The sequence below is a fragment of the Semicossyphus pulcher genome, unplaced genomic scaffold (genome assembly GCF_022749685.1).
Source record: "Semicossyphus pulcher isolate SPU_LCO1_2020_fin unplaced genomic scaffold, fSemPul1.0.p SCAF_13, whole genome shotgun sequence".
Taxonomy (NCBI): Eukaryota; Metazoa; Chordata; class Actinopteri; order Labriformes; family Labridae; genus Semicossyphus; species Semicossyphus pulcher.
Genome location: NW_027211637.1, coordinates 20,619,619 through 20,647,398, shown reverse-complemented (window position 1 = coordinate 20,647,398; position 27,780 = coordinate 20,619,619). Strand labels below are relative to the sequence as shown.

The following is a 27,780-nucleotide window of genomic DNA, read 5'->3' as shown; positions in this document are numbered from 1 at the left end:
AGCAGCCAATTTTAGTGTAAAATAGATATACAAATTTTAATCACACTACTGATATTTTTCATCCTATAACCCCACCAGTAGAGGTCCCTTTAGTCCCTCTTTTTTCTCAGTCTCATACTAACAGTTGAATCTAGTAAATTGTTAAATTGAATAATGTATAACAGAAACCTGGTATAGGCCTACACATACTATACATAACACACACACACTGAGACTACTACATAGCCTACATTAAAAGAGAAACAGAGGATGCGAGGCATGATTGGTGATTTAATATGAATATCAAAGCCATTCATTAATTTAAATACTGTACTCAAGTACATTTTTGAGGCAGTTGTTATTTACTTACGTATTTTGACATAATGATATTTCAAACAATACATTTCATAGGTAATTTTATTTTTTTATTTTTTCCCAAAAAAACATTTGTTTGATGGCTATATGACCTTTTTGGGCTGTGTCTCCACACATTAAAAATCTTGTCACATTTCACAATGTTTAGTATCGTTTGTGGCTCAACCTAGTGTAGAACGATTTAGCTTCTTAACTTCTAAACTGATTTTATTCAAATAACTGTTGGACAGGCCAAGGATGCAAAACTCTGATACATTTCACAGTAATATGATTAGTAAGTAATTGATTTTGTGTTGGAGGGGTTTTTAACGTAGGATTGCAACTTCTATTTACTCTAATATACCATAAGTAATTTTAAACCATTTGAAGAAGTAAAAGAAAAGTTTCTAAGGAATCTTAAAATTAAAACAATTTATGGCCATAAGTTCAGGCAAGGAACACAAAAACCTCAGGTCCAAAATACATGCAATGTGTTTTTATTATCTGAAGGGGGCAGCAGTACGTTCGAGCGTGTGGTTTACAGAACCGGAAAAAGAAGAAGAAGAAGACGAGGCTAACGTCCGTTCGCTAGCTAGCTACTGCTGGGAAGTAGCGACATAATTTTCAGGTAAAGTGAATTTATTAACTATTGTATTTGCATTGCACTTTAGGTGTATATTAAGATACAAGATAATAAAAGACATTACCACTAATTCCGGATGTGTTTATTCGATATAACTACACCGAAAAGGAGAAGTTGTCTTTGTTTTGATGTGTTGTGGAAAGTCAGGCTTCAATGTTGTGTTTTTTATGGAAGGCCCCAACTGTTATGATTTAGGATTTCTGCTGCGGTGTTACTGTCAAACCGAATAGCTAATTACCAGAACCTTTCTAAACATTAGTAATGATTCTTTCCACGAGTTCAATATTATTTGTGCCCGAATGACGAATGCCGAATGTTGTTGCTGTCATCTCACAAGATAACCGTTTTGTACTCGTTTAGGATCTAATCATAATGAGTTATGCTGAGAAGCCGGAGGACATAACAAGGGAAGAGTGGATGGATAAACTCAACAATGTCCACATTCAGAGAGCTGATATGAACAGGCTCATTATGAACTATTTGGTGACGGGTAAGCTATCGATCTATTTGTTACTCAAACTTTGCTGTCAGTTGTCAATGTGCAGGATTTCACCACAGTTTCTGTCTAACAGAGGGCTTCAAGGAGGCGGCGGAGAAGTTCAGGATGGAGTCTGGAATAGAGCCTAGTGTGGACTTGGATTCCCTAGATGAAAGGATCAAGATCAGAGAGATGATCTTAAAGGGACAGATCCAGGATGCCATCGCACTGATCAACAGTCTGCACCCAGAACTGCTGGATACCAACCGTTACCTCTACTTTCACTTGCAGGTTAAACATCACACCAGGCCTCTCATTTGGATTTCACTTTTACTAAAAATAATTTTATTGCCTGACTAAAAGCCTCTGTTATTTTCACTCCCTCTTGCACCCTATGGCATTTTGCGTTTGCAGCAGCAGCATCTGATTGAGCTGATCCGTTTGAGGGAGACCGAAGCAGCCCTTGAATTTGCCCAGTCTCAGCTAGCAGAGCAGGGGGAGGAGAGCCGAGAGTGTCTGACCGAGATGGAGAGGACACTGGCCCTGCTGGCATTCGACAACCCCGAGGAGTCACCTTTTGGAGACCTGCTCAATATGATGCAGAGACAAAAGGTAGTGTCAAAGCATATCTAGTAAAGCTCATCGAATTAAAAGTTGTTCCGTTCTCAGCTGCATGAGGGCACTGTTTGGTGTTAGTGGTGCAGGATATGGTTGACTATTTTAGGATTTTTTTTCACACGATTTCAAATTTCTACATAGAAACTTCTTAATTTGTGTGTAAGTGTGTAGAGCTCCGTGTCTGTGTTTTATCTACTACTCAGTGGAAAGTTTGCAAAGAAATAAAATGCCTCTGTCTCTTCCTTTCAGGTATGGAGTGAAGTGAATCAGTGTGTGCTAGACTATGAAAACAGAGAGTCAACACCTAAGCTGGCCAAGCTCCTGAAGCTGCTGCTGTGGGCTCAAAATGAACTTGACCAAAAGAAAGTGAAGTACCCCAAAATGACAGACCTCAGCAAGGGAACCATCGAAGACCCAAAATAAGGACCCACAGTGAAAACATACCACATCATTACAATGGACACATTTCCTTTATCTATTTATACCCCAACAAACTGACTCATATAGAGTTCAACCTTTTCTTTTTTGTAAGGGTTGCTTTTTGATACTTTAATAACTTAGGATGTGCAGACTGGATTGATGGCATTTTAAAATGACTTCTCACACTAAAGTAACATGCAGACCATTCTTTTACTTGGTATTATAATTTACATATTTGTTTATGTAAAATTAGTTCACTAGTTTTTCTGTCTGTTGGCAGGGAAAGTTGCTTGCATAGGAGGGTGTGAATAAAGCCTAAATTAGGCTAAGTGACCACTTAGAAGGGGGGGCGCTTTGATATGTAGGGAAAATGGTTGGCTCGGTGTGCACTGCCACAATGAATAAACTTTTTCCTTACAAAAAACAAATATTTCAGCTAGTTGTCCATTAGCTAGTGCTCTATGTGACTGCAAAGCAAAATACTTGGGATGTTTTAAACTACTGTGACACTGAAAGTTAAATTCAGCTTTAAATTCATAATGCATTATTGCTTGAAACATTACAAAAACATGCAGATATAAAGGAGAACAAAGAAAATATATACTTTTTAGCTATACATACAGCAGCAGTTAACAAGTGGGGCAAGAGAAGATTGCTGGAATGATGAAAACTTCAGCGTACTGTGACTGTGCAAGCTTAAAAGGCAGCCTCAGATTCATACTGTTATAAAATCACTGATGATGTTAAAAGATGTGAAAGGATACATCTATGTCCACAGACATGGAGATACTTTTACAGATGGATTATTTACATGTATGGAATAAGTAGCTCTTTTTGCTAAATTTGATGTGCTTTTTTTGCTGGGATATTATTTTGCAATAAAAGTGAATTTTTAAACTGCGCAAGTCATAGAGGACTCGAAAGCTTGGTGTGTTTTTTAATTCTACAAATTTCAAAGTGGTGCAGCAACAGAGGAAAGAATGTATTCAAGTTATGCAATTAGGTACAATTTTAAATGACTCAAGTGTTTCCATTTAATTGTCCTTTTTAACCCCCTCTACAATTATCTTAGTTTTTTTCACAACACATGATAATTTCTTTCATAATTATAATATGATGCATTGTTTTGACCTGAAACTACCCACAAGTAGTAGTATTTAAATAAGCTCCACTATGACCAGCTACAATATGGAATGCTGTTTGCATGTGAATGCATCAGTAACAACAATCCAGTAACATGAATATTACTGCATGTGAAATGTAGATTCTTAAGTAAAAGTGTTACCAGTGAGTGGTACACTATTATATGATGTTATATTCTATCGATGTAATTTGTAAGTCACATTTTACATTTGTAGTTGGAGCAGGAGGGGCTATCTTTTGTTTTTTTTTACTATTTCATATGCTGTTGGCTATTTGTAACTATTTTATACACTTTTGAGTAGTGCATTTAATAGCTGTGCTTCATATTCAATCAACTTAGCATATAACTTGAATGATTTCTACCTGAATTGTTGTGGAGTAGGAGGATAAAACTGTTGTAGAGGAAAACTTAAGTGGCAATAAGCCTCGTAAAAACACATCTACAAGTCATGCATCAACAATGTAATCTGAGTATCAGTCTCTTATTAAATAGCACAATGATAAACCTGTGAGTAACTAATGAATGCTGCCAGATAAGTGGTGGGATACTTCAGTTTATAGTAGGAGTAAACATGAGTGTGAAATGGAAAAACTTAGTACCACAATCTCAATTGTGTACCAAGAGTTGTTTACATCCCAACACTGTACTGCAGTTTTTTTTTATGTAAGTAAAATAAATTACATTCATTATTTATATTGGAGTATATAAAATTGTGCTGTGACTTTAACTTGAGTAAAGGATGTGAGAGCATCCTCCACCATTATCCTGAGAGCAGCTAAAAGTTGTGCAGACTGCAGAGTATTATGTAACGATGCCTGTAAACTCAAATAACCAGGGGCAGATGGACTAGCAACCTTGTAGGCTCTGACTGCGCATATTTGTTCCCCACAGCAGCTTCTCCTCAGCTCGGGCTCCATCACTCCTTCATCCGGCAGGGACGGGTCAGGAGGAGACTACATCCTGGTGCTCCAGCTATGCTCCTACAGATACATTTTCTATAATGCACCGTCATGATGGGGGAGAGGCCGGAGCCAGAGGAGTCTCTCCGGGGCTTTGAGAATGATACTGTGATGGATGAATCGGCTGAATAGGCAGCTGGAGGAGCAGGGTTTAGTAGAAAAGACTAAATCACTTCCTGACTAACCCTACCGATCAGAAGAAGAACTGCGTGGCTGGCCAGCCGGAGGAGGCTGGGAGAGAAAAACTGACACGTGGATTACTCCTCCTAGGGCATCAGGAAAAAACAAGACTCCCTCCTCCAGCTCGGTTTCGAGATCACATTAGCCGTGTGCCCGTGAGTCCAGTCCTACAGGTTATGGTTTCTATATAGTAAACCCGTGATGTGATCGCGCCTTTACTTTATAAAGAAGGTTTGGTTTGTCTGTGATCGTTTACTTTTCTGACTGATCGACCGGAAAGAGCCGAAGCGGTTGAGAGGAGGCTGCTGTTTCCTCGCGTTGAATGGCAGTAATTCAAAAATATGGCAAGAACTATAGTCCAGATTTGCTCTGTCACAAGGAAAACCACCCGCCTGACAAGATCGGAGCCCCTGGATATCACAAGAAGTGGCCTGAACACAACACCAACTGGTCCAGGTAAGAGATAGTTTATCCCTTATGGAGGTATAATGTTATCCTCCAACAGTGCTTCTCCTGTTTACTTATATCTTAGCAACTCAAATAGCAAATTAATCTATATTTGGCTGCAAGCGACGATAAAGAATGTGTTAAAGCTAACTCAATATTGTTACTTTATTGCGGCTTTTCATGCATGAGGAAACATCGGAGGTAAAGAAGGCGCCTCTGTATCTGGCAGTCAAATGACACGTATCATCTACGGTCATTCATGGGTGATTCCACATAAGTCAAAAAGTTTGTGAAGAAGGAAGTAAATCGTGCCTCCTCTATCAAAGACAATGATTATCATTTTGTTTTGACCCTATGCTATTAAAATTGTTCACTTTCGTTACAGACTATTGCACTTAAACCAAAGTAAAGCAATGACTGACACATTTGACCATAACTTTAATGAGGAAGATGGAGATAAAGCCTCTTAAGCCAATATTTAATATTGTAAGAGTGCAACCATCAATTATCTGGTTTGCTTTTGTAGGTCATATAGAGTAATCAGAAGTTATTTCAGTCTGTTTCATAACCAACAAAAAACTCCTCACAGGGGCTTTAAACACTATGGATTAAGCCAAAGAATAACTTACAAATATGAGCTTACTTTAATGAAAGATGAATATAAGAACCACTGAAGCCTACGTTAACTGTTAACCAAGTTAGGAGCAGTAGTTCCCTCCCAAAGTTATATAAGACATCCCCTATCAGGTGGTTTTAAGTCCAAAGTTTGCCCCCAAATGTTGCCTTCATTCAGCCTAACCCAGTCCTGTCTTCTTCCCTCCTGTGCAGGCCGGTGGCGAGGGTATGGACAGTGGTGCTCCTGCTCGGGACGTGCCTCCTGTACTGCGCCCGCGTGGCGATGCCCATCTGCGCCGTCAGCATGGCGGAGCAGTTCAGCTGGAGCAAGAGGGAGTCCGGCATGGTGCTGGGCAGCTTCTTCTGGGGCTACTGCTTCACCCAAGTGTTCGGAGGCTACGTCAGTGACAGGTGGGGAACGTTTGAGTTCAAATAGTAGTGGAGTTGTAGATCAAACTAGGTGATGTTGGATTCTTTTGTGTCACACGGATGTCATCTTGTTCGGAATGTTGACAGTGACGCTGCTCGTCTGTTGGCACCTGATTTAGCCTCCTGCTTGTCAAGTGTCATTCACTTGAGATCCTCGCCTGCAGTGACGCAAACAGCCCTTTGTGTTTGCTTTGTCTCGAAAGATAATGAAGTGAAGAAAGCTTGATATTTCCTTTGTATTATCAAGCTGTTAACTCGTGTAGGCTCACAGTGTCATGAACAGATAAGCTTTTTTTAATCTAGAATCAAACTTGAGCAGCGCCCTATCTCACCATTCAAATGACATGAAAGTGAAGGCTAAAACAGACATGTTTTTACTCTGTGTTACCAGGGTGGGAGGTGAGAAGGTCCTCCTGTTGTCTGCAGCGGCCTGGGGGTCGATGACAGCCTTCACTCCGGTCCTTGCTCACTTGTGCTCACAGCCAATCCTCTCCATGACGCTGGCACGCTTCCTCATGGGCCTGTTGCAAGGTGAAATAAACATCTTATAAAAGACTTTGAATGGGATTAATTGCATCCTATTATTACATTAAATGATGTTACATGTTATTTTGAATCATTTAATCTCCTGTGCAGCCTTTTTACTGTATTTTCTTGTTTCAAAGTTTCATCTTAAATATCTTAAGAAACTAAAAGTAACCTGTTGTGAGAGGAAACATTTTTATATCAGCTGCTTTTTTTCTTAGTGAGAGGGTCATCCCAGTAGGCTTTTAAGTTTAGTGTCATTTAGGATGTCGAAATAATATTTGTATTTTATCTAAAGAGGAAATAGATGAGTTATTGAGAAACCATATGACATGTTAAGACATGTGATGGTGCCAAGTATGACTTGGCTGTTCATTGGCTCTAGAACAAACATACACAGGCGGGGTGATTTAGGAGTGTCTCTAAATTAGTTTTTAACATCAAGCATGTTGACTTTCCCATGTCTGAATGAACTGTATGCCCCTGCCAAAGCGTTTGCTGTGTTATTCACTCTGCTCAAAGATTCCCACTTTGATTTTTAGCGCCTCAGCATACATGGAAAATATAAACCCTGAGCTCTGTCACCCTGTTTGATTTTCTTTCTGATTCGATTTTGTTTTGTGTTCTGGTTTTAGGAGTTCATTACCCCTCTCTGGCGAGTCTGTGCTCTCAGAAGGTGGTAGAAAGTGAGCGAGGCTTTCTAATGAGCACTGTGGGAAGTGGCTCCTATCTGGGGTGAGTCAAGTGTTGTGCAATAAATGGGGGAACAATGGGAAAGAGAGTGTTTCTTCAAGAAGATCACAGTCGTTAAGTGCAAAGAGGAGGAGTGAGTTTAAAAGCAGAGTCTTTCCTTTACCTTCAGAAAAGCTACCTACAGTTTTATTATACCAGCTGGATATTTGTTTCTTTTCAAAGTTCACCTCAGGCCAAATCAAGTTCTTTAGTATGTTGAAACATCTAATTATATGGGTGTGTGACTTGTCTCATCTTGTCGTGATCTTGTTTTTACAGCACTCTGGTGATTGGAGGGGCTGGCTCCCTCATGTTGGACCTGTACGGCTGGGAGGGTGTTTTCTATGTGCCCGGTCTCCTCTCCGTCCTGTGGGCCTACTGCATGTGGAAGTATCTGCTCAAAGGAGAAGGCAAGAGAGATTATGACTGCATGCAGTGTCACTGCTGTGTCTTATCTCATAGCTGCCTATTTGTATAATTGGAGTCTCTTGTGTGCTTACGTGACCTGTAGTTTGCCTGTGTTTGCAGGGCCTATCATCACCCTGGAGTCACTGGGAAGCGGTGGGGCCCAGTCCAAACTGTCCAAGAGACATTGGTTGCGGCTCCTCAAACAACCTGCAGTCTGGTGAGATCAAGAGAGAGGAAGTGTGTGTGGCTGTGCGTGCAAGTGAATGTGCAAACCACTGGGGGTATGAGTGCCTTTTGTACTCTGTGGAGCTCCTTCCTCCATAGGCAGAGTTGTTTGTTTGTCCTCAAATCCAGAGGATTGTGCAGCTGTTATTCAGCCTGTCTTCCAGAAACAGGAAGTTCTTCTACATTTCTGTAACTGGCTTTTTCATAGAAACATGAAAAACTAATTATACTAATTATTAAAGACAAAAAGTATGAAAATATCTCAGTCTTACAACCGTTTTTTAGTTTTTATATGTTCCAGGTTTAAGAATAGCCTAGTCTCTGGTTGCCTCAACTGTTAATGACTCAGATATTGACCTCCTCCATGTCCTTCAAGTCTCTCCTCATGGCTTTGATATTTATAAACTGTAATGCAACTGATATGCTCCATTCCCACTGACAGAGAGAAAACCTTCTGTAACGTATGGGATCCACACCGATAGTAACAGATACGCTGATAGTTTCACGACTGCAGGCTTATGCAAAAGGAAACAATAGATTTCAAACAAGCAGACGAGATACAAGCTTTTGTAAAATCATAAGACAATATTAAGCAACCTTTTGTTGACCTTAAGTATCAAATTGAGTGTACAATGCACTTACTTTCTTTGTTTCTCTCGCTTCATTCCCTGTCCAGTGCCGTGATTGTTACACACCTTTGCACAGCCAGCACCTTCTTCACTCTTCTGTCGTGGCTGCCAACGTTCTTTAAAGAAACTTTCCCCGAAGCCAAGGTAACAAGAATACTGGTACTGCCTATTTCATCCGCCGTTCGTTCACATGTTTAAATTACAGGAAAATAATTAGAGTTAAACAGCCACATGGGGTCAAATACTGGAAGGAAAGCTGGAGTACCCGTAGGGAACCCAGGCATGCACGGGGGGAACATGCAAAATCCACATAAAAAGGCCCACTATGTCCAAACCGGGATTCAAACTAGGAACCTTCTAGCTGTGAGGCGACAGAGCTAACCACTGCACCACTGTGCAGCTCATTTAAAAAATATTCATCTGAATTGGATGAGGCTCTAGATCAATAGACTTGACTTATAGACTCGACTTCCCATGATGCTTCTGGTCGAGTCATTCATTGTGTTGTCCCTCCAGGGTTGGGTGTTTAATGTCATTCCCTGGCTTGTGGCGATACCGTCGTCCCTCTTCAGCGGCTGCCTGTCTGACCACCTCATCAGTCAAGGTAGGGCATCTGAGGATCACAAATCAGAATTATTATTATTGACAAAGCAGCTGCCAATCAATCCTAATTCCTGCCTTGATCCCTGCAGGCTACGATACAGCCTCTGTGAGGAAGTTGATGCAGGTAAAACATTTATCTGTTGCTTTATTATTGTCTGTGTGGTAGTTGTCGTGTGTCATTGTGGATTTCTCGTGTGTGATTGTTTCCTCTGTACACTTCTAATGAATTATGTAAGGTTTTGATTTCTATGTTTCTGTGTGCATTCATTCCTCTGTTAGTTTTTCTCCATGGGTGTGTCCAGTGTGTTTACCCTCCTTCTATGTGGCAACACCACCTTCCCCTGGGCTGTAGTGTTTGTGTCAGCCACCATGGGCCTCACCACCTTCAGTCACAGGTACTGACACCTGGAATGTCCTCACACCTCTTTTAGATTTCAAAGCGCTTCCCCAGGGTTTAGTGTGTCAGGTTTGTGTTTCATATTGCTGCTTTGTTTTATATGCCCCCTCTTGGTGATACCATTTCATTCATTTTCATCTCTGGACGGCAAGACAGAGCAGGCTCTTAAAGTCGCACACATCCCGCCACCTCAAAGAAGCGACTGAGCTTATGATAGGGCTAGCAGTTGGGAAGTTGGAAGCTATTTGATGCACTCAGTGCCTCTAATTCATTGAGTTTTTTATTTTGCAGTCTTGCTTTAACAACTCTAGCAAAAGTAGGACCTTATAATGCTTAATTTATTGTTAAAAAGGTCATCCCTGCTACAAAAATGTTATAAATATGGACTTCACCAGACTGATCCTTTAAACTGTGAGCGTGTGTCTTTGACTTCTTGCCAAAATAAATGCAGGGTAGCATTCTAAGGAAGGGCGGGGAACAATAGTGGGTGGATCACTACAGAAGAAAAAACAAACACAGAGGAAATATTAAGTTAGAGGAAGCTGCTCACAGATACATCTGTGAAACACTAGTTTGTGTCCATATCAACATATTACAATATGATTTCACAATCTAATATTAGAAGTACATATTAATATTAGTTGTAGATCAATTGTAAGTAATTACATAACATAATATTACATAGTTAATGCTTTAAATGCTGGGAAAAGCCTTCTGATGTTAAAGAATCCCCATATAAAAGTACTGATATCTCTAATATCTCCGACTTGCCATGATAAAATGTAGGTTTTACATCAGTGGGGTCCTCCCATACTCACTGTAACACTTTTTTAAAAGAGGGGGGATTTTACAATGTTGGATGTCCAAACTAAACGTGGGTGAAGTTTCAAATCTGTAGGTAAAAGTATGTTGGAGTAACCCCCGGGCTTCTCAGCCCAGTCTGCAGGCTGCTGTGAACGCCAGATTTCACACTTTTTTTTTCTACACACTGCACTTTGTGACGTCACAAACAGGCTTCGGAGAGCTGGCCAGTCAGAAGACAGTGGGCTTGTAGGGGCGGGGTTTCTTAAAGGGACAGAGCTCACCGAGTTGTTTCAGGCCAAGGCTGTATGAGGGCCTGCACAGAGCAGAAACATTAGGAGTTTTTTTTAACTGTAAATTATGCTAAGCTACTCCACAGGTATCACAGAGTGAAATATGAAGCTTGAAATTAGCATAATTATTCCCCTCTTTGATGAGCTTACAGGCTCAAAAAGGCTATATATATACAGAAAGGTCAGCAATAAAGATATAGTTGATTAAAGCAGGCGAGGAGCAGAATATAGACGACACTTGACATGTTTTTGTTCTCACTTAAGAGTTGTTATAATGTGATTTTTCAGGTATAGGTTGTTGTATATGTTTTTACTCCGAGGCTATTCAGAATAAAGGAGTCACTTCTATGATCTAATGATGAAGTGTATTTCTTTTGCAGCGGTGTGTCCGTAAACGTTCAAGATCTGGCTCCTTCCTGTGCCGGAGCTCTGTTTGGTAAGTTCATAAATATTTCAAGAATGATCAAAAAGCATATTTATGACATTTTCATTAACATTTCAGCTCTGTGCTTACATATCGGTTTTTAAACTTTGAAACTTCAGGTGGAATTTTAATCAAGTTTTTAATTTTGCATGTGTGTCTGCATTTCTGTCTACAGGTGTTATGAATACATGCGGTGCTTTCTCAGGTGAGTACAAATGCCTGTGATGAATCTTTCACCAGCTGTGGTTAGAATACTTTTTTTTTTTTTTGCCTTCAACAATGTATAAAGTGAAATAATTCATCCACTTTGAGCTGATGTGTCTCCTGTCAGTCATGCCGGCTCCTATGTGTCATGCATATTTTATCAAGGGAGCGTTGTGGAGTTTGTGAATAATAGAGGGAGCAGAGGATGACAGTTAGCGGTCCTGTGAGGGATGTGTAATGGACTGTGACATTTTTCTCTGCGGAAAACTCAACAATCACATGTAAAGTGCTTTGTGCTTTGTTATAATGTGCTTTTAATGGTGACTCTACATCATGGTGTGTGTGTTCTTGTGCAGGCGTCCTGATGGTGTATTTCTCCGGGTATCTCATCGAGTCTACAGGCTCGTGGGCGACTGTGTTTGCCCTCATCACTACAGTGAACCTGCTGGGCCTCTGCACCTTCCTGGCCTTCGCTGAGGCTCGGCGGGTCGACATTGACTGCACTAAGGTGCGCAACCACCACATCCACATTTAAACCATCAGCCCTCAGAGGAGCCAGGATGCTATTCCCTGGGGAGATACGACCTCAGGCAACAAGCAGATTGGAGAACACTGGAGAGCTAGCCAATGGATAGAAGATGCACACAGATAAATCCAGCGTATAACATCTGGAAGACTTAAATTGACTCTGCGCAACAGTCTATGAAAAGCACAAAAGACAGACTTCACAATGTTGCTGAAAAACCCCCTAAAGCTGCAGTGTTGACTCCAAGACAAACACAGCTGTGTTGGAGGATGCTCTGGCACTTCAAGGTTACAGGAGAGAAAAAGTCTACACTACCTCCAGGTCCCAGCTTGTGCAGCGTAAGGTGGTTTAACCGTGACTTGGACACTGTTTACATTCGTCTTTTCCTCCAGAATGTGTTACTGAGAAGTCATAGACATTGTAATCAGGCGTGTTAGTGTGTGAGCAGAAGTAGCTGTGTGAGTGATGGATGTGTTAGTCTGACAGCTGTGACACACCAAGGTGGTGTGTTCTCACCCTGCGGGGATGGGGGAGGCGGCGTGGCCACACGTGGGCGACGCAGGGAGAGTCCAGCCTCTGTTATCTTTTATAAGAACGCCCCACTCGCCCATCACTGGGAGAACTGTCTGAGTGACACCTCATTACACAGCCGCTAATTACTCTGCGGGCGCGCTACTAATGTCCTGTACGATTTACCTTCTACAATCCCCACCTCCACCAGTACAAGCTCATCTTGTCGTTAGAGTTCGGAGGGAGCGAGAGGGGTCAACAAAGCTTTCACTGAGTGCGTGTTTTTGAATAGGAAGACCAAAGGTTGTTTATCATTTTTATTTTCTTTCTATGTTTTTGCATGTAATATAAAATACCTCACTTAATTATTTTGAGTACTTATATATTTATGTGGCTTTTCATTTTTTAAATTAGAATTTTTTTTAAAGAAAAAGAAATATATTAAGTTAGATGACAGAGAAAGAAATATATTATAATTATAGTAAGTTATTAAAATTTTGATGCAGTATGAGTTCTTCCTTTCTGACCGGCGTAAAAAAAATAGTCCGAATCATTATCTTCCATCTTTCTTTGTGTTCAAAGATCCACTCTTATTATCGCACTTGACATCTTTGTTACTTTGGCGCTAGACAGGAAGTGATGTCAGCATCTGTAAAGGAGACAGTTAGCACAGGATTCACTTGTCATGGTAGTTTTTAGAGTTAGTGTTTTTCTCTACTCTGACATGATGAATGTTGCGTGACAGGTTAGAGGATTAAAGGTGATGTCATGGGTTCAATACAGTTGAGTTACTGGAGGATATATTTAGCTTTGATGTTACTGCAAAGTATGTAGCAACATTAAGCTAGCAGCATAGATCTGGCTAAACGTTGAGTTTTAGCTTCGGCCTTCACAGCACAGTTTTACATTTAGGAGATTTCTTTTTCAGGAGCTTACTTAACATGTGAATCTTAAATCTATGCATTTATTATTTTGTGCCTAATTTAAGCAATGAGAAAATAAGATGCTCACAATATCAGAGTGTCATTTAGCGATCATTGTACGTCGCTACTTTTGCCTCCTCTGTTATGGTGCGGTTGATTCTTTTTTATGCAAAGTTACGCAGGCTCTCGCCTCTGAATGTTTTCTTTTAACATCTGGAAATGTATACTTTTGTTGAATATTTCATCAGATTTGATTTCTAAACTGTTCAATATGTTACTCGCGTTGCCATGGCTACATGTGAGAAAATGTGGGCTTAAAAGAATTGTATTTATTCAGACTTTTACTCTGTTTTTGAGGGTAAAGGTGCATTATTTGTGTGTTACAGAGACACGTAAACCTACTGACTATAATAGAGAATAATTTCTTTAGATATCTGATCTAAAATCTATGCCAAATGTCACTTTGAATCTGTATTTATTTTAGGTTTGTAGTGATCACACACAGATTAAAAACTACCTAAAACTTATAAGTAAGTTATTTATGTAGAATCACTACACAAAACACTCAGCCTTCCACTATTACATCTGCTTACTTAGTCAAACCAACAGCCCACATTCACTAGCTGTTTCAGCAGATTATTTATAACTGCCTTCATCACTTGTCTTTTTCTCCGTTACTGTGACATCCTGCAAAAATCGAGACATTAACATGGGAACTAGCTGGACAGTTTTTGATATCCTAAGAGAAATTAATGATGAAAAAAATATATTATTGCAAGAAAATGCAGTATTCTAATGCTTTTAAGATATGTTGTATTTAAAAGCTGATATTAACTTTGAATAAAAATCTATTTTGTCAACATGTTTGTGTGGTTTGAGTGTTCTGCACTGCAGCATGTATTTTCTCTGCAGGGCCACAGAGAGGCAGCACAGCATCAGGAATGAGGGGAGCACATGGTACCAGGAAGCCTCTATATACAAACGTTTTCTATAGTGTAGAATTGAGGCCTTCTGTGTAGCCATGTTAGGAACTTTGAAGTTAAAGCAAATATTACATGAAAGAGTATTTCTATTCAACTTAAAGCCCTTCCTACTTGGAGATTGAGGGTTTTTTTGCAATGAAGCTAAGACGAATTTGTCCGTACACTTAAATTCTGCACATGTATCAGGTTCTACTTCATGTCTGTCCCGTTCACACCGGCGGCTCACTACAGGCCCACATCCCCAGTCCGGGCTAGCAGGACGTATGTGGTGGCACCATATGGCAGGATGCTGTGTGCCATGTTGGCTAGCTGGCACTGCCCACGTGCGAACGGCCAGACGCTAGTCAACCCAACCCACTCCTTCTTTCTCATGGGACCGAGCGGCTCAGGTTGCCATGGAGACGGGCGGCTTGTGGCTGCTGTTGTGGCAATGAAAAAGAAAGGGAGGGGTCACAAGTAACAAGTCAGATAGAAGTCAGCGGAGAGTTGGCAGTGGACGTGGCTTTTGAAGCGGAGTTCGGTGTTGCAGTGGATGTGGCTTTTGAAGTGGAGTTCGGTGTTAAAGAGGTGGTCAGACTCTTATTGGAGTGCTCTCCCTGACAGAAAATGATGTTGTAAAAGGCGACATAATCATGATGAGTGGCCCACTATTTAATTAGCAGAGATGAAACAGTGTAAGGGGTGAGCAGCAGAGAGGAGAGGCGAGGGGGGGGATAAACCCTCCCCCAACTTGTCGGCTGGTTAGAGTAACCCGGTAAAGGCAGGGCCCCATCAGAGAGCCAGAGATACATGTAAATGAAATCGCCCCATTAATTAGTAATTAACATCAAGTTAATGACATTTCACTGTGTCGCCATCTCATCCTATGTCCTTCCTCATTGTGGTGGAGGGGCTGCCTCTGCGGTCCCCTGATCTGAATGCTAATTAGCGCAGAGCTAAAGTGCCATATAGGGCTACCTAATGATATAGAGGCCCAGTTTAAGAGTGGTCATTGTGTGGGGAGGATTAATCACTTTGTAGTAGTAGATCAGGAGCTCTATAAGTCTGACACTCCTTAGAGGGCTGTGATATTGAAGGCCATTGACAGGTTTTATGTGCTAATTGCGCTGCGCCTGTTAGCCTAATGTTGGGTTATCCCTCATGGCTCAGAACTACTTTTAACCATTCTCCTACTTTTCATAAAATCCAAGAAATATCTCTGTTACACGAGCAGAAAATGGTTTTTGTGCGTCAAATCTAATTATTGCCGTGTCTTGCATGGTTTGATTTAGTTTGAGGGCCCGGCGCTGGATAGACTTTCATTTGTTTTGGGTCCCCTCCTGAGCCTAAATCCGCTCTGTGACAGAGGTAATTTTACATGATTTGACTGCAGCCAGGGACAGTGTCTCTGTGAAGCCAGATGAAACATGAAGTTAGCGCTCTGTACACAGCGGTGTTCCTGGACTGGACAAGAATGTCAGCTCCAAAATGAAGGAAATGTATGCACACATTGATGTGCAGGGTTACGTCCTGCAATGCTAAACTGTGCTTTGAGTGTGTGGCTGTTTCCCGCATCTCCATTATGAATTCCTCTTGTCTCCTTTAGCTGTCAACATCTCTCTGTGTCTGTCTCCGTCTCTCTTCTCTGCTGCCCTCGTCCTCTTTTCTTCTCCTTTCTCTCCAAACTCTGTTCTGATACATAATTGACCCTTTAAAGGGATCCCCTGATGCCCGAGCATATTAGCAAACCAGCACACACACACTCCACACACACACACACACACACACACACACCACCAAATATGTTGATTTCTGTCAATTAAACCCCATCAGCTGTTTGCCTCCTGCTAGACATATGGCCTGTGTTAAATCTAAAGAGCAAATGGAGCCACCATTGAGAGGGGCATCATTTTAATGGAACCCTGAGGGACGGGACCCACACCTGCGCAATAATAACATTAAACCATGCTCAACCCACTGGCCAGATGAGGACAGCGTGTGCGTGTGTGTGTGTGTGTGTGTGTTTGCACATGGCATTTAATTCAGCCCCACCAGCGATAGGAATATGAGTCTAACAGAACAAAGTAATATCCCATTTTTGTCTGCTTCCATGGATCCACAGGTACGTTTGCTTCATATTTTCTAAATGTTTTTTGTTCTGTACTCAGAGTTGCAGCAGTAGAGGGGCAGCTCAGGCAGTTTTGAGCCTCTAATATTATATAAGGCAGGAAAAAACAAAGACTGCAAACCCTCTCTCCCCTGCAGTCACAGTCAGAGTACAGCTTTTTTCTGATTTTGCCAAATGAATGCTTCGGAGGTTCACAGGTCCTTAGTCAGAAATGGAGACAAATAACTGAACAAATGTTTAGAAATATAATTTTAGACAACAATATGGTGCTACGCCTTTGGCAGGGAGCGTCAGATGCTCAGTTTTAAGACAAATTAAATACTCTCACAACTGTGCAAACACAGCAAATCTCTTCAAACCACTCACGACTATTTCTGTCCAATCTGAATGTTTCTACAGTATATTGTTGTAGACTGTGAAACGCGCACAGGTCCAACAATTACTAGATTTGACATTAATGTCTTTAGTTACTGCAACTGATAGTTATCTGCATGGTTGTTTGATCTAGTCAGTATTTTCTTAATGAGTCATTTGGTCTTTAAAATGTCAGAAAAAAAAACAACATTCAGATTTCTGTCAGTCAGTTTATCATCACATAAGACAAAGAACAGAGCAGCATCGATCATCTGCTGGAGCCACATGTTCCACATTTATACTTAAAAAAAAGTAATAATTGAATAACAAAATTATTGCAGATTAATTCTCAGTTCAAAGCTAAATGTTGCAGCTCCTTTATTAAGTAGCTAATGTAACATGCAAATACAAGCTAAAAGCTTTAACACGTGAAGTATATCTTTGCTATCTGAATGTATATTGGATGCTTTGAGGATAAATCAGAAGTGACAAGAATCACTGTAGTTTATTGCTTGTTATTAAAGTATTTTATTCTGATTAACTGCTGTGTCTCAAAAGTATCTGATAATAAAGAAAAAATGTTCCTCAAAGTTTTGTAGAATCCAAGGCGAGTCCTTCAAATTGCTTTTTTTGTCCAAAATCCTTTAACATATTTAGTTTGCAATCCTGTTACACAGAAAGCAGCAAATCCTTAGATTATAAAAGATAAAATCAGAGAATATTTGGCCATTTTTTCTCTTTTAAAATGACTGAAACTGTTCAAACAATCACCAAAAGATTTTCTGGATGGATTAATTTATCGTCTTAACAATCGCAGCTCTGAGCTGAATTTTCCCAACTCTAAAAGAAACACCAGAAATACTCGACAAGCAATCACTTCATGTTAACTAACAAGGCTACAGGGTGTTTAACACTGTAGACAATCTAACTGATGAAATGTGTTTGAATTGTTCTGTCGGTGTTATATTCACTCCTGGTTCCTGACAATCTGCAGCGTTCTGTTTGTGCATGCACGCGAGGAGGTTAAATACCCCACAAACCCACCTCTCCGCCCCCGACGTCCGCCCCCCACTCATCTGCTCCAGCTCTCCCCGGCTTCACACCGCTCACATCTCCAGCACCACCAGATCTCCCCTTTTTTCCTGCGTGCTCTTTACTAAAGTTTGGCTGTCAATCAGCAGTGGCCTCAGGCAACAGGCACTGATGAAAAGACCCCTGAGACAAGGAGACCCAAATTAGATTTCAATAAGGATGTTGAATATTCATATCAGGGAAACATCTAAAGGTAAACGCTTTTTGATCTGCGCGCACAAATATCACTTGTGTGCATTCCCAGGTCCTGGCGCTCTGGTTCTGCACTGTTTTCTCCCCCCAGCCCGGTCCGGCCCCGGCCTCGGCTCTGCCTCACTCCTCGGGGGGATGCGGTGGAATAATGATGATGGTGCTACAAAGGAGAAAAGCAGCCATAATGAATGTTTATACTAAAGGGACCCAATAGAAAGGGCATCCGTACTAAGTATTCAGTAATTAGTATTTAGCAGAAGTTGATCGCTGAGTGCGCACACACGCTCAGACACACACACACATCCAGGGCAGAATCACTGAGGCATGATCCTTTCCTGTGTAAACTTTAGACAGGGGAACCTCCCCTGACAGCCGCAGTCAAAACAACAGTTTCATTGCTGCTGTCAACATGTCGCCTTTATTTTTATAATTGACACCACTTAGGGTCTTTCTCCCCAGAATGTCAGCAGAATTCACAACATGGCTGTTTATTTTTCTTAACATACCTGCGTCCTGTTGCTAATCATCACTTTAACGCTCATTGTGCATGAAAATGTCTCCCAACTGCCCCTTTTACTCTCCTACCTTGATGCCTTTTGCTTGTAAACTGTTATAAGATCTTAAAAAGGACCAACATCCTCTAAATACCCTGAAGAAATTGCCATCACTTCCATCTTTGTGGAGATGGAAATGTGCGGGGATGGTGGTGGATGTGGGAGGGAAGAGGGGAGCGGGGGGGGGGGGGGCTATCGCCTGAGGCTCTTCTCCCCACAGAGAGTCCACTCCGCTCGGGAACACACTATGAAGCGAGTCCCAAAATGAGACCAAAAGGACGGGGATGGGTACGCCGGCGCCTCTCGACGCGGGGAAGGGACCGTCCAAGCTAATAGTCCACATCAACTTCTATCATCAATAATGTGTGGAGAGCGGCCATGAGAGTCCCGATCAAGAGACTGTGGCTCATGATGCGGGGAGACAAGCCAACTCCAGCCTTCAACAGAGAGCCATTCTCCTCTTACATTATACTTTCCTCTTGTTATTTCTCTCACTCCGTGTTCCTCTCAACCCCCTCCTCCACCCTTTTTCCTTACAACATGATGGTCAGTCCATTGCCAGGCAATCTGCTCTGTGATGTTGTTCACACCTCCATCCAGCCAAAAAGACGGTGGAAAAAAAATCTTTGACAAGATATGATGACTTGCCCAGGTGGTGTGTTTCACTGGTCTCTTGGTCTTTCAGTTGAGGGCAGCCAACCAAGGTGTGTGTGTGTGTACATCTGCCTACAGTATATGATGGTGTGTTCACCCGGGGCCCCTGTGCTGCGGTGCTGTGATGCCGAGTGTCACCCTGCTCCGGCCTGAGCCCTGCAGCCAGAGAAACCAGCTGTGAAACTGACAGGTTTGTCTTCTGCACTCACCTACACTCTTTTCTCTCTCTCCCCCCCCCCCCACAACACACAAACACACTTACACAACCACATACACGTAATGAGGCACACACAGTTTCATGGCCTGAGGTTTAAGTACACATGCACACACAAGCTCGCCCCCCCCCCTCCTCCCCTCCTCACATCCACACATATCCACAGACCATCACACAAGCTGCAGGCAGTCTCTCTCATGCCAGCTACAAACACGGTGCAAAAGGAATATGCTTACAGAGCTGCGATACAGAGCAGCTACTCGTAACATGAACACATTTTTACAATTTGATGAAAATCGGGAAAGATAGCGAATATCCAAGTGAAGAGGATGCTGTCCATCTCTATCCTTCATTATTTCAGCACCGGATTAACTTTATCTATACGCAAAGTTCTTTATTACGCTTTAAATATTCAAGTGACGGATTTAAGCTCTGACAAAGGCATCAGTTACAAGCTGAAGTAGCACTAAAAAAAGTGCATTGATTGTAATTTGATTCCCTTTTTTCCTTTAAGGTGATATGAGTGAAATTGCAATTCAATATTTGTGTTAAAAAAGCTTTTTTGCTACTTTTTTTTAGACATTTTTAGAAGGATTTTATTGAGGAAAAACTACATTTGTCATTCGACTATATGTTGTTGTAAATGTATTATTTCTGTGAATAAATGACGTCACTATTTAACACAAAAATAAAAAAAGATTATTCTCAGGATGAGCCCAAATCTTTGCACATTTCATCTTCCCTTACAACCTCGATTCCCTGAGAATTTAAATAAGAAGCTCTCAGGAATTAAACCCAATAAAAAAGTATTTTCTTGATCAAATTCGACCCACCCTCCCAGCGGAAAGCATCAATCTTGCAGCTTACACGTGTAGTTTGCGTGCAGGTATGTCGCACATACGTGCTCGTGTGTATCCCGCACCATGTAGGTCAATGAGGACATGCAGCATCGCCACGAGCGTCTGAACTCGTGCTCCATCCAGGAAAAGCTGATGAGATACCCTCAGGAGATGCCTTCTATGGCACCTTCCCCCCACATCTAACGGACACCTAGCGTGCGCACCAACCCTCACACACACACACACACACACACACACACGTGGACTTTGACACAGAGTAGTGAAGGATGCCATGTGTATCCAGGTGTCTGGCTGTGCTGTAGCACCCTTCAGATGTCACCACGACAGAAATCAGTCCTCTGACCAGAAAGTCTGCTGGCGGCGTGCGCGTGTTCGTGTGTGTGTGTAGTTGGGGTTGCTTATTCCTAGAGGGTGGGGGTGAGAAAAACAAGCGAGAAGACAGCAAAACAAGTTAAGAGACAATGAAGAAAGCAACACTGGCACCTGTTTCCCCTCGGTGTGGAGGGCGAGGAGTCCACCTCAGGAGCTACACACTCGCTCATGCTTTGATGTGCTGATGCCTCTAATGACGCCACTGATCATTTCATCTCTGGGTATTTCAGTCCGACAGCATGCACTATATCACCTTTATCCCTTCTTCTAACCCTCCGTAAACACGCTCCTCTCCTAAACACACATGCACACTTTTTTTTTGGGTTCAGTTATGTGGCCAGATGTCCAAGTTGACATAGCGCTTAAGGCGTTTGACTGGATGAAACAGTGCATTGGCTGCGGGTAAAGAGGGATTAAAACAGGGCCTGAGGCACTTGTGTTATATTGAAAACATCCTGGGCTGCTTTGTATGGAGATTTGCATACATTGGGGTCTGTGCGGGCGATGGCCCATCTGCTGAAGTGCATTGTCCCCCGAACAACAAAGTGCGTTTAAATATTTCACATCTCCATCTACTGGGACGCAGGTAGGAGAGGAAGGAGAGGAAGAGTGAGGAGGGAGAGAGGGAGGAAGAGGGGGTGACAAATTAAAAAAAAAAGACAAAAAAAAAAAAAAAAAAAAGGAGTAGATTGGCACAGCTTTGAATTTGAACTGCTCCCAAATGTGCCTCAGTCAGAGCCACAGTAAATAACACTATTGCCGGCCAGGAGCCGGGGAAATGAGGAGAATCTAAATATAATATGTTGTAAATTCGGATTCGGGAGGAAAACAGGGAGGTCTGAAATCAGGAGCGAGGATTTGAAATGTAGGCTTTGTGCTCGGAATATTCAGCTAAATATAAAAATGTTTTTAAAGAGCTGATATTTGAATTTAACAAACTTAGACTGTAAATTTGACGTACATATCCATGCACGCAGTCTGCAATTAACTCTAAAAGTCAGTGATTATGATGATGGATAAAAGCAGGCAAATATCCACAGTAGACAGTTTGTTTCAGCCCGCTCCAGTATTAAGTTATCATCCCTCTGGCCCAAACCCTCTTTATTGTATTAATGCCATAACTCTGGATTTCTGTGACATTTAATGGCACTGTAAAATTAGATAATTACTGTAATATATCTGTGTACTCATGCCCGTTACCGAGGTCAGAAACATAAAAATTAATAAGGAACAAGTGGGGAGAAAGGGGACAGAGTAGAGAGATTAAATGAGTGTGTGTGTGTGTGTGTGTGTGCAAAGTTAGAAAGTTAGTTTTATTAATGCAAAGAGAGCTCGGTCTAAAGTTGCTTTGACATCCAGTGTTGATGCATCCTCTCCCGATCCCCCTGCATTCTTATTTTCCGCTCTCCTCTCCCCGTGTGTCTTTCATTTCAACCAAAACACACATGAAATGAAAAACATGCTCAGGGCAGTGGATGTTGGATGGAACAGTAAGGTGATTTAACGACGGGACGGTTTGTGTGTAGGCTGGACAGCCTGGTGCAGCCTCCGTCTTCACAACCCCACACACACACACGCGTGCGCGCACACACGCACACGTTTACACGTACGCACACACAGACACACACACACACACTGACACCAAATATCTGAAAAAACAGCCAAGATGGACGTGAGGAACATGTTGCCTGCACGGGGGAGGATTTTGGAAAGAAGAGCGTGGTCAATCTGTTTGTTTCTCTGCCACATCCAAGAAGAGTGATAATTTCATTTTCTTTCATTATTTCCTCCCTTTTATTGTACTCCTAATGTCAGATTTTTAAAGCTGCTGAGGTTTATGTTTAAGAAAAAGAGGATATCAGACAATGGGCTTTATTTATTTTGCTACAAAATATCAGTAATCCTGTCTCTGTTGTTCCCACGTAGCCAGACACAGAGACAGAAAAATACAGACAGATGCACTACCTGAACCTCGTACCTCTGCCTCGTCTCCCCTCCGTCTAATCGTGTCTCATAAGCCCGTTCATTTGTGCCAAACCTTTAGTGGTGGAAGGTCGCAGCCTGGAGAGTCTGTGAAAAAGTATAACAGACACACATTAACCCCCATTTAATCAGGATTACAGAGAACAACCGAGCATTATTTAACACACATTACAGAGCATGGCAGCAGCAGGGAATATGGGACACACACACACACACACACACACACACACACACACACACGCACGCACGCACAAATCCAGCACAATCAATCTAATGGTGTGCATTAGTTAACTGCCAAATGTTGGGCTTTTTATGGCAGGATCACCCGTCCCTTGAAAAGATAAATACGGTGCACAGATCCCAGTAATTACAGCAATCCCCTTACAGCGCTCAGAGAGCGGCCTCACTCTGCAGCCTCTCTCCGGAGCACTGCCGGCCTGTAGATTAAGTCATTTGGGACAGTTTTAGGGCAGCGGGGTGACTGACAGGAGAGGAGGAGGATGGAGGGGAGACAAAGGGACAGACAGGGGTGGTGTTAATGTGTTTTGTCTTTACAGTACTCTGGGGGAGGGGTTGCACTTTGTGTCTTTATCGTCTCATTTTGTCCAGCTTGTCGACATTATTATGCAGTCAAATGCAGGTTGACACACCTGATTTATAAGGTATGAAGCACATACAAATACATGATGTCACTGTGATTTTCTGAGCTCGTGCCAAGTATTTTAACCTCCCAACAAATGCATGAATGAATTACACATTAAATAAGTGCATCGTCTCTGTGTGTATAATATTAAGCGAGTGCGCACTGATGACTATATTAAGGTTCTGAATTACTTTGATCCTGCCAAATAAATCCAACCTGTTACAATGGAAATTATATCATTATGTACACATCAGTTTAATTAACATAATGATGGTAATGTTCAGGTTATGTTGAGGCTGTTAGTGAGCTCTGTGGTGCTTTTTTAAGGCCATAGTTTGTGGTCTTAAAGCGACGGAACACGATGCAGTGTTTTTGGTGTGTGTGGCATTTTGTCGAAAATAAAGAGAATTTACAAACTTATTTTTTACTGTTGAAATCAACACAATATAGACAATACGACAGGCTGCCAGTTACATACACACAGACAGAGCTAATTTAGATATTTAAATTTGTCCACCTTAAAATAGAGTCCGATTGTGCATCATTGATTCTGGCTGATGATAGTTGCAGTTGGTACATCGTTGTTAAATACTGTCAAATATAGTTTTTGGATATAGTCTCAACACTATATTTACCATTTTAAGCTCTTGATTGTGTTGCATTAAGCTGCTACAAAATGTAAAGGTGCTCTGTGGAGTTTTCTTGTAAACAAACAAAGTTAACATTTAGAGTTAGCTAACAAAAGGAACTGTGAACATATTTAAAGAGCAGCTCTAGTCATGTTTTAAGACGTATAAAATGCTCTGCTTGAATAATAAATTGTGTTTGATATGTTTTTTTTCTGCAAAATACGTCTAATTACTTTCTAAAAATCCTCCCAAAGCATCTCCTCCTTCTCCCTCATTAAATATTCCTGAATCTGCATAGTCTCCGCCCACTATGCAAATTTCGACTGCCCCCTACGTCGCGGAAGCAGAACACGTCTCTGCCATCGTTTAGTGGTTGAAACTTAGCTTGAAATGTAACTAGTAGTAGTAACGTTAACGTTAGTAGTCAGTAGTCAGTTTGCAAAAATCACGATGACGATCACAGCCGTCTTGGGTTGCCATAGGTTGCACATAATGATACGCATAGCGTCACCACATCCATTAACGGGATTGGCTCCTCAGGTTTGTGACGTCTCAAACCTGCCAATCTGAAAACGTGTTGTTCAGCCTGTCCTTGGTACACTGCAGTTTAAAAGCAGACAGGCCCAGCCGTGGAGATGAATGCTCATGTTGTCCCTGATATGTCTTGTAGCACATGAAGAACACCACATGGAGATGTTTACAAGGTCAAACACTTGAGTTTCACTGGAGGAGGACTTTAAGCTTTTGATATCGTTGCATTAAGCCGCTAGAAAATTTAAAGGTGCTCAGTCGAGTTTTCTTGTAAGCAAACAAAGTTGTGTTCATATTTAGTGTTAGCCAACGAGAGAGGCCTCACAAACATGTTAAATGCCTTTCCTTCCTCATCAGATCACACTCCCAGGAGCCAAGAAACTTCACAGAGGACCTTTACATTATTATTATGATTATTTTTTAAGTTGTTCATGTTGTTTTACCCAATTCTTGTATGCAACAAAATTACATTACAGTCCTTATACCTGCTTATATCTCAAAGAGCTGTCTGGACACTATAGCCTTGGCCTGGGCTACATCTATTGGAAATGGATGTTATTAGTAATCTCTGATGTAGTTTAAAACTGATGCACTTCATTTAGAAAATTTTAACTTCTCAAGACGCCTCGACTGTGTCTGTGCGCGTGGGTCTGTGCACGTGCGTGAGCGTGCGTGTCCGAGTGTGTGTAAAGGGCGGCGATGGGTGCAGTTTAGCAACGGGAACTGAGTAAAGCCTTCAGGCCGCGGGGCGATTGATGTCCAGCGGGCGGCTGAGGAACAGTAACTCACTGTGCTCTCTGACTGCAGCTAAAACTCTCATTAGTGTAAGTGTGTGCGAGTTCTCTGCCTCTGCACCCTTTGGACCACACACGGAGGCAGAGGGCCAAAACCTCCTCGGATCGCTCTCACTACAAGAGAGGCATGCAAGGTGAACGTGCATGTCTGCAAGCACACAGAATTTGACAGAAAAAAACAAAATTTTTGCCAGCACATTAGTCTTTCTGCTTTTTTTTCCCTTGCAGGCTGCATGAACATAACTGTGGGCACGCAGCTTAACAGCAGGGCCTAATGAGGTCTGAAATATGAGCGGTAAACATTTGTATGGACAGATGTGGATTAATGTTCATCTTTTCTTCAAGCCAGAGATTAAACCTGATTTACGGCCTAACAGGTTTTTATTTTTTCTCCATTTGATTACAGGGAGAGGCGGTAAATGAGTGGGAAAGAGAAACAAAGGAAGAAAACAGAGCGATTGTGTCTCTTACTTATGGGGAAGTTGCCAGAAGACGCCAGACAGTGAAAGTGGAAGGAACAAAGACACACACACACACACACACATACAAAAAAAACCTGCAGGATTGGACGGAAGGGGAGGCAGAGGGAGCCGTCAGATGCTCCTCATTCCTGTTGTGGGCTGCTGAAGTGAAGGAGGAGAAATTTGAGTCATGGGGACGGAATCAGAAATGTCAACAGATTGAGTCAGAGCAGAGCTGGGACCGTCTGGAAGGAGAGAGTATCAACACTGACGGAGGGGCACGCAAGATTTTGGGACCGTCACCGGGCTAATGGCAAAATTATTGGACATTATGTGTGTGCGTGTGTGGATGTGTGTGTGTGTGTACGTGTTGCATGGGGGAGGATGTGGGATTGGCTTAGTCTGCTGTCTATAATGAATGGTTAATGTTAGTCGGGGAAAAAATGAATACGGTCACCATCTGCTCTATCTTAGTCTGCGTTCTGTGTGTGCAAGTGTGTGCGCAGATTTGTGTGTATGACAGTCATGCAGACACACACACACACACACACACACACACACACACACACACACACACACACACACACACACACACACACACACACAATGTGCTCTTGGAGAGGGATTTGGAAATATGGAATGGAAGAAAAGGGAGGGCGGAAGAAAGAGAGACATGCAACCAAAAGCTGCAGGAAAGTGGAGAAAGAGACGATGAAAGTGAGAGAAAGAGAAGTGATGCTCATGCAGGCAGCATCGTGTGTGTTTACATGCGGCGTGCACGAGACGCAGATACAGGTGAGCACAAATAGGGCACAAGTCATGAGTTCTGTCAGGTCTCTCAAGCACATGTAGCCCATGGCTGCTGCAAGCACACACATGCACTTAACACACACACATGCACACACCAAAAACATTCACAACACACTGTAGGGGAAAAGAAAGATTTTTATCACCAACACTTTTACGGAAGTAAACAATTTATACATTTACCTCTGTGAATATTATATTATATGTTTTATTATTTAAGGTTTCACTTGAGTAAAAGCAGCAAAAAAAACATGAAAATACTAAATAATTAAATATTATCAGTAAAAAGAACGTGTTGAAATGGTGAGTTAAAGTAGTCCTTTTGCAGTTTGGCTCCTGTAATTATGAAATTTTAATTATGTATGCATTAATGTATAAAGAAAATTATAATGTAGGCGGTGAAGTTGGAGCCAAATCTAGCTACTTTGTGTTTTTGCAATTGGGTTGGTAAATTTACAACAATTATATCATTTAGAATGAACTAATCTGTGAAGAAAATTCAGCTCAGCTTCCAAATTAATGTAGAAAAACTACAATATTTTAATTTGACATTAAGTGAGTTGGAAGCTACGGAAGCCCTTAGCGGACATAAATCAAAACATTTTATTTAATCCGTTTTCCCGTGATAACCAGTTGTTTTCAAGAGATCTCGACTCATTTATCTCTTGAGATAACGACGCTGTGTTACTGTAAGTTAGATGATCATGACTCGTACCCCCAGAGATGCAAAAGCACAAAACAAACAGGCTGAACTTTCCTCATTAGCGTGGGCAATGGCAGCATGGCATGTCCTGGTCTGTAATATCACATGATCAGGAGAAAACAAGCTTTGCTATCTCGAGACAACGAGACAAGTAAGTCGAACTGAAATTAACTCACAGGAAAACAGAGTAAATAAAATGTATGGACACATGTCCGCTAAGGGCTTCCGTAGGAGGCATAAAGGTGCATGTAAAGAGAGATACTCCAGCAGAGTATCATTAATTAAGTGATAATTATCTTCCACTGATGCCAAAACATTGTAAAGACTAACAGATCACTCGAGTGTCATTTCCTGTTTTGAGAAGGTATTTTTTGTAATGGT

The 27,780-nt window shown here is 41.7% G+C and overlaps 3 protein-coding genes across 3 annotated transcripts in view; 2 read left to right on the top strand and 1 right to left on the bottom strand.

Annotated features, from left to right (window-relative positions):
• dnah12 (dynein, axonemal, heavy chain 12) overlaps positions 1-26,047 on the bottom strand; it is a 50,982-nt gene extending 24,935 nt beyond the window's left edge. Inside the window, exons 1-6 of the mRNA XM_069660212.1 lie at positions 25,976-26,047; positions 22,827-22,918; positions 8,799-9,398; positions 8,024-8,145; positions 7,801-7,917; positions 6,655-6,787 (exon numbers count right to left, since the gene is read on the bottom strand). The gene's annotated coding sequence lies outside the window, so the exon portion shown is untranslated. The remainder of the gene's footprint in view (positions 1-6,654; positions 6,788-7,800; positions 7,918-8,023; positions 8,146-8,798; positions 9,399-22,826; positions 22,919-25,975) is intronic.
• Positions 895-3,392, top strand: LOC138589868 (glucose-induced degradation protein 8-B homolog). The gene is made up of 5 exons (XM_069660341.1): positions 895-961; positions 1,337-1,466; positions 1,549-1,745; positions 1,869-2,066; positions 2,322-3,392. The coding sequence occupies exons 2-5, from the start codon at positions 1,349-1,351 to the stop codon at positions 2,493-2,495; spliced, it is 687 nt and encodes a 228-aa protein (XP_069516442.1). The 5' UTR covers positions 895-961; positions 1,337-1,348; the 3' UTR covers positions 2,496-3,392.
• On the top strand, positions 4,880-14,271 carry slc17a9b (solute carrier family 17 member 9b). Its single transcript, XM_069660213.1, has 13 exons — positions 4,880-5,231; positions 6,051-6,248; positions 6,658-6,797; positions 7,427-7,526; positions 7,803-7,933; positions 8,052-8,148; positions 8,833-8,929; positions 9,302-9,389; positions 9,478-9,512; positions 9,668-9,783; positions 11,260-11,315; positions 11,479-11,508; positions 11,864-14,271. The coding sequence occupies exons 1-13, from the start codon at positions 5,098-5,100 to the stop codon at positions 12,040-12,042; spliced, it is 1,401 nt and encodes a 466-aa protein (XP_069516314.1). The 5' UTR covers positions 4,880-5,097; the 3' UTR covers positions 12,043-14,271.
• Positions 26,048-27,780: the final 1,733 nt, after the last annotated feature.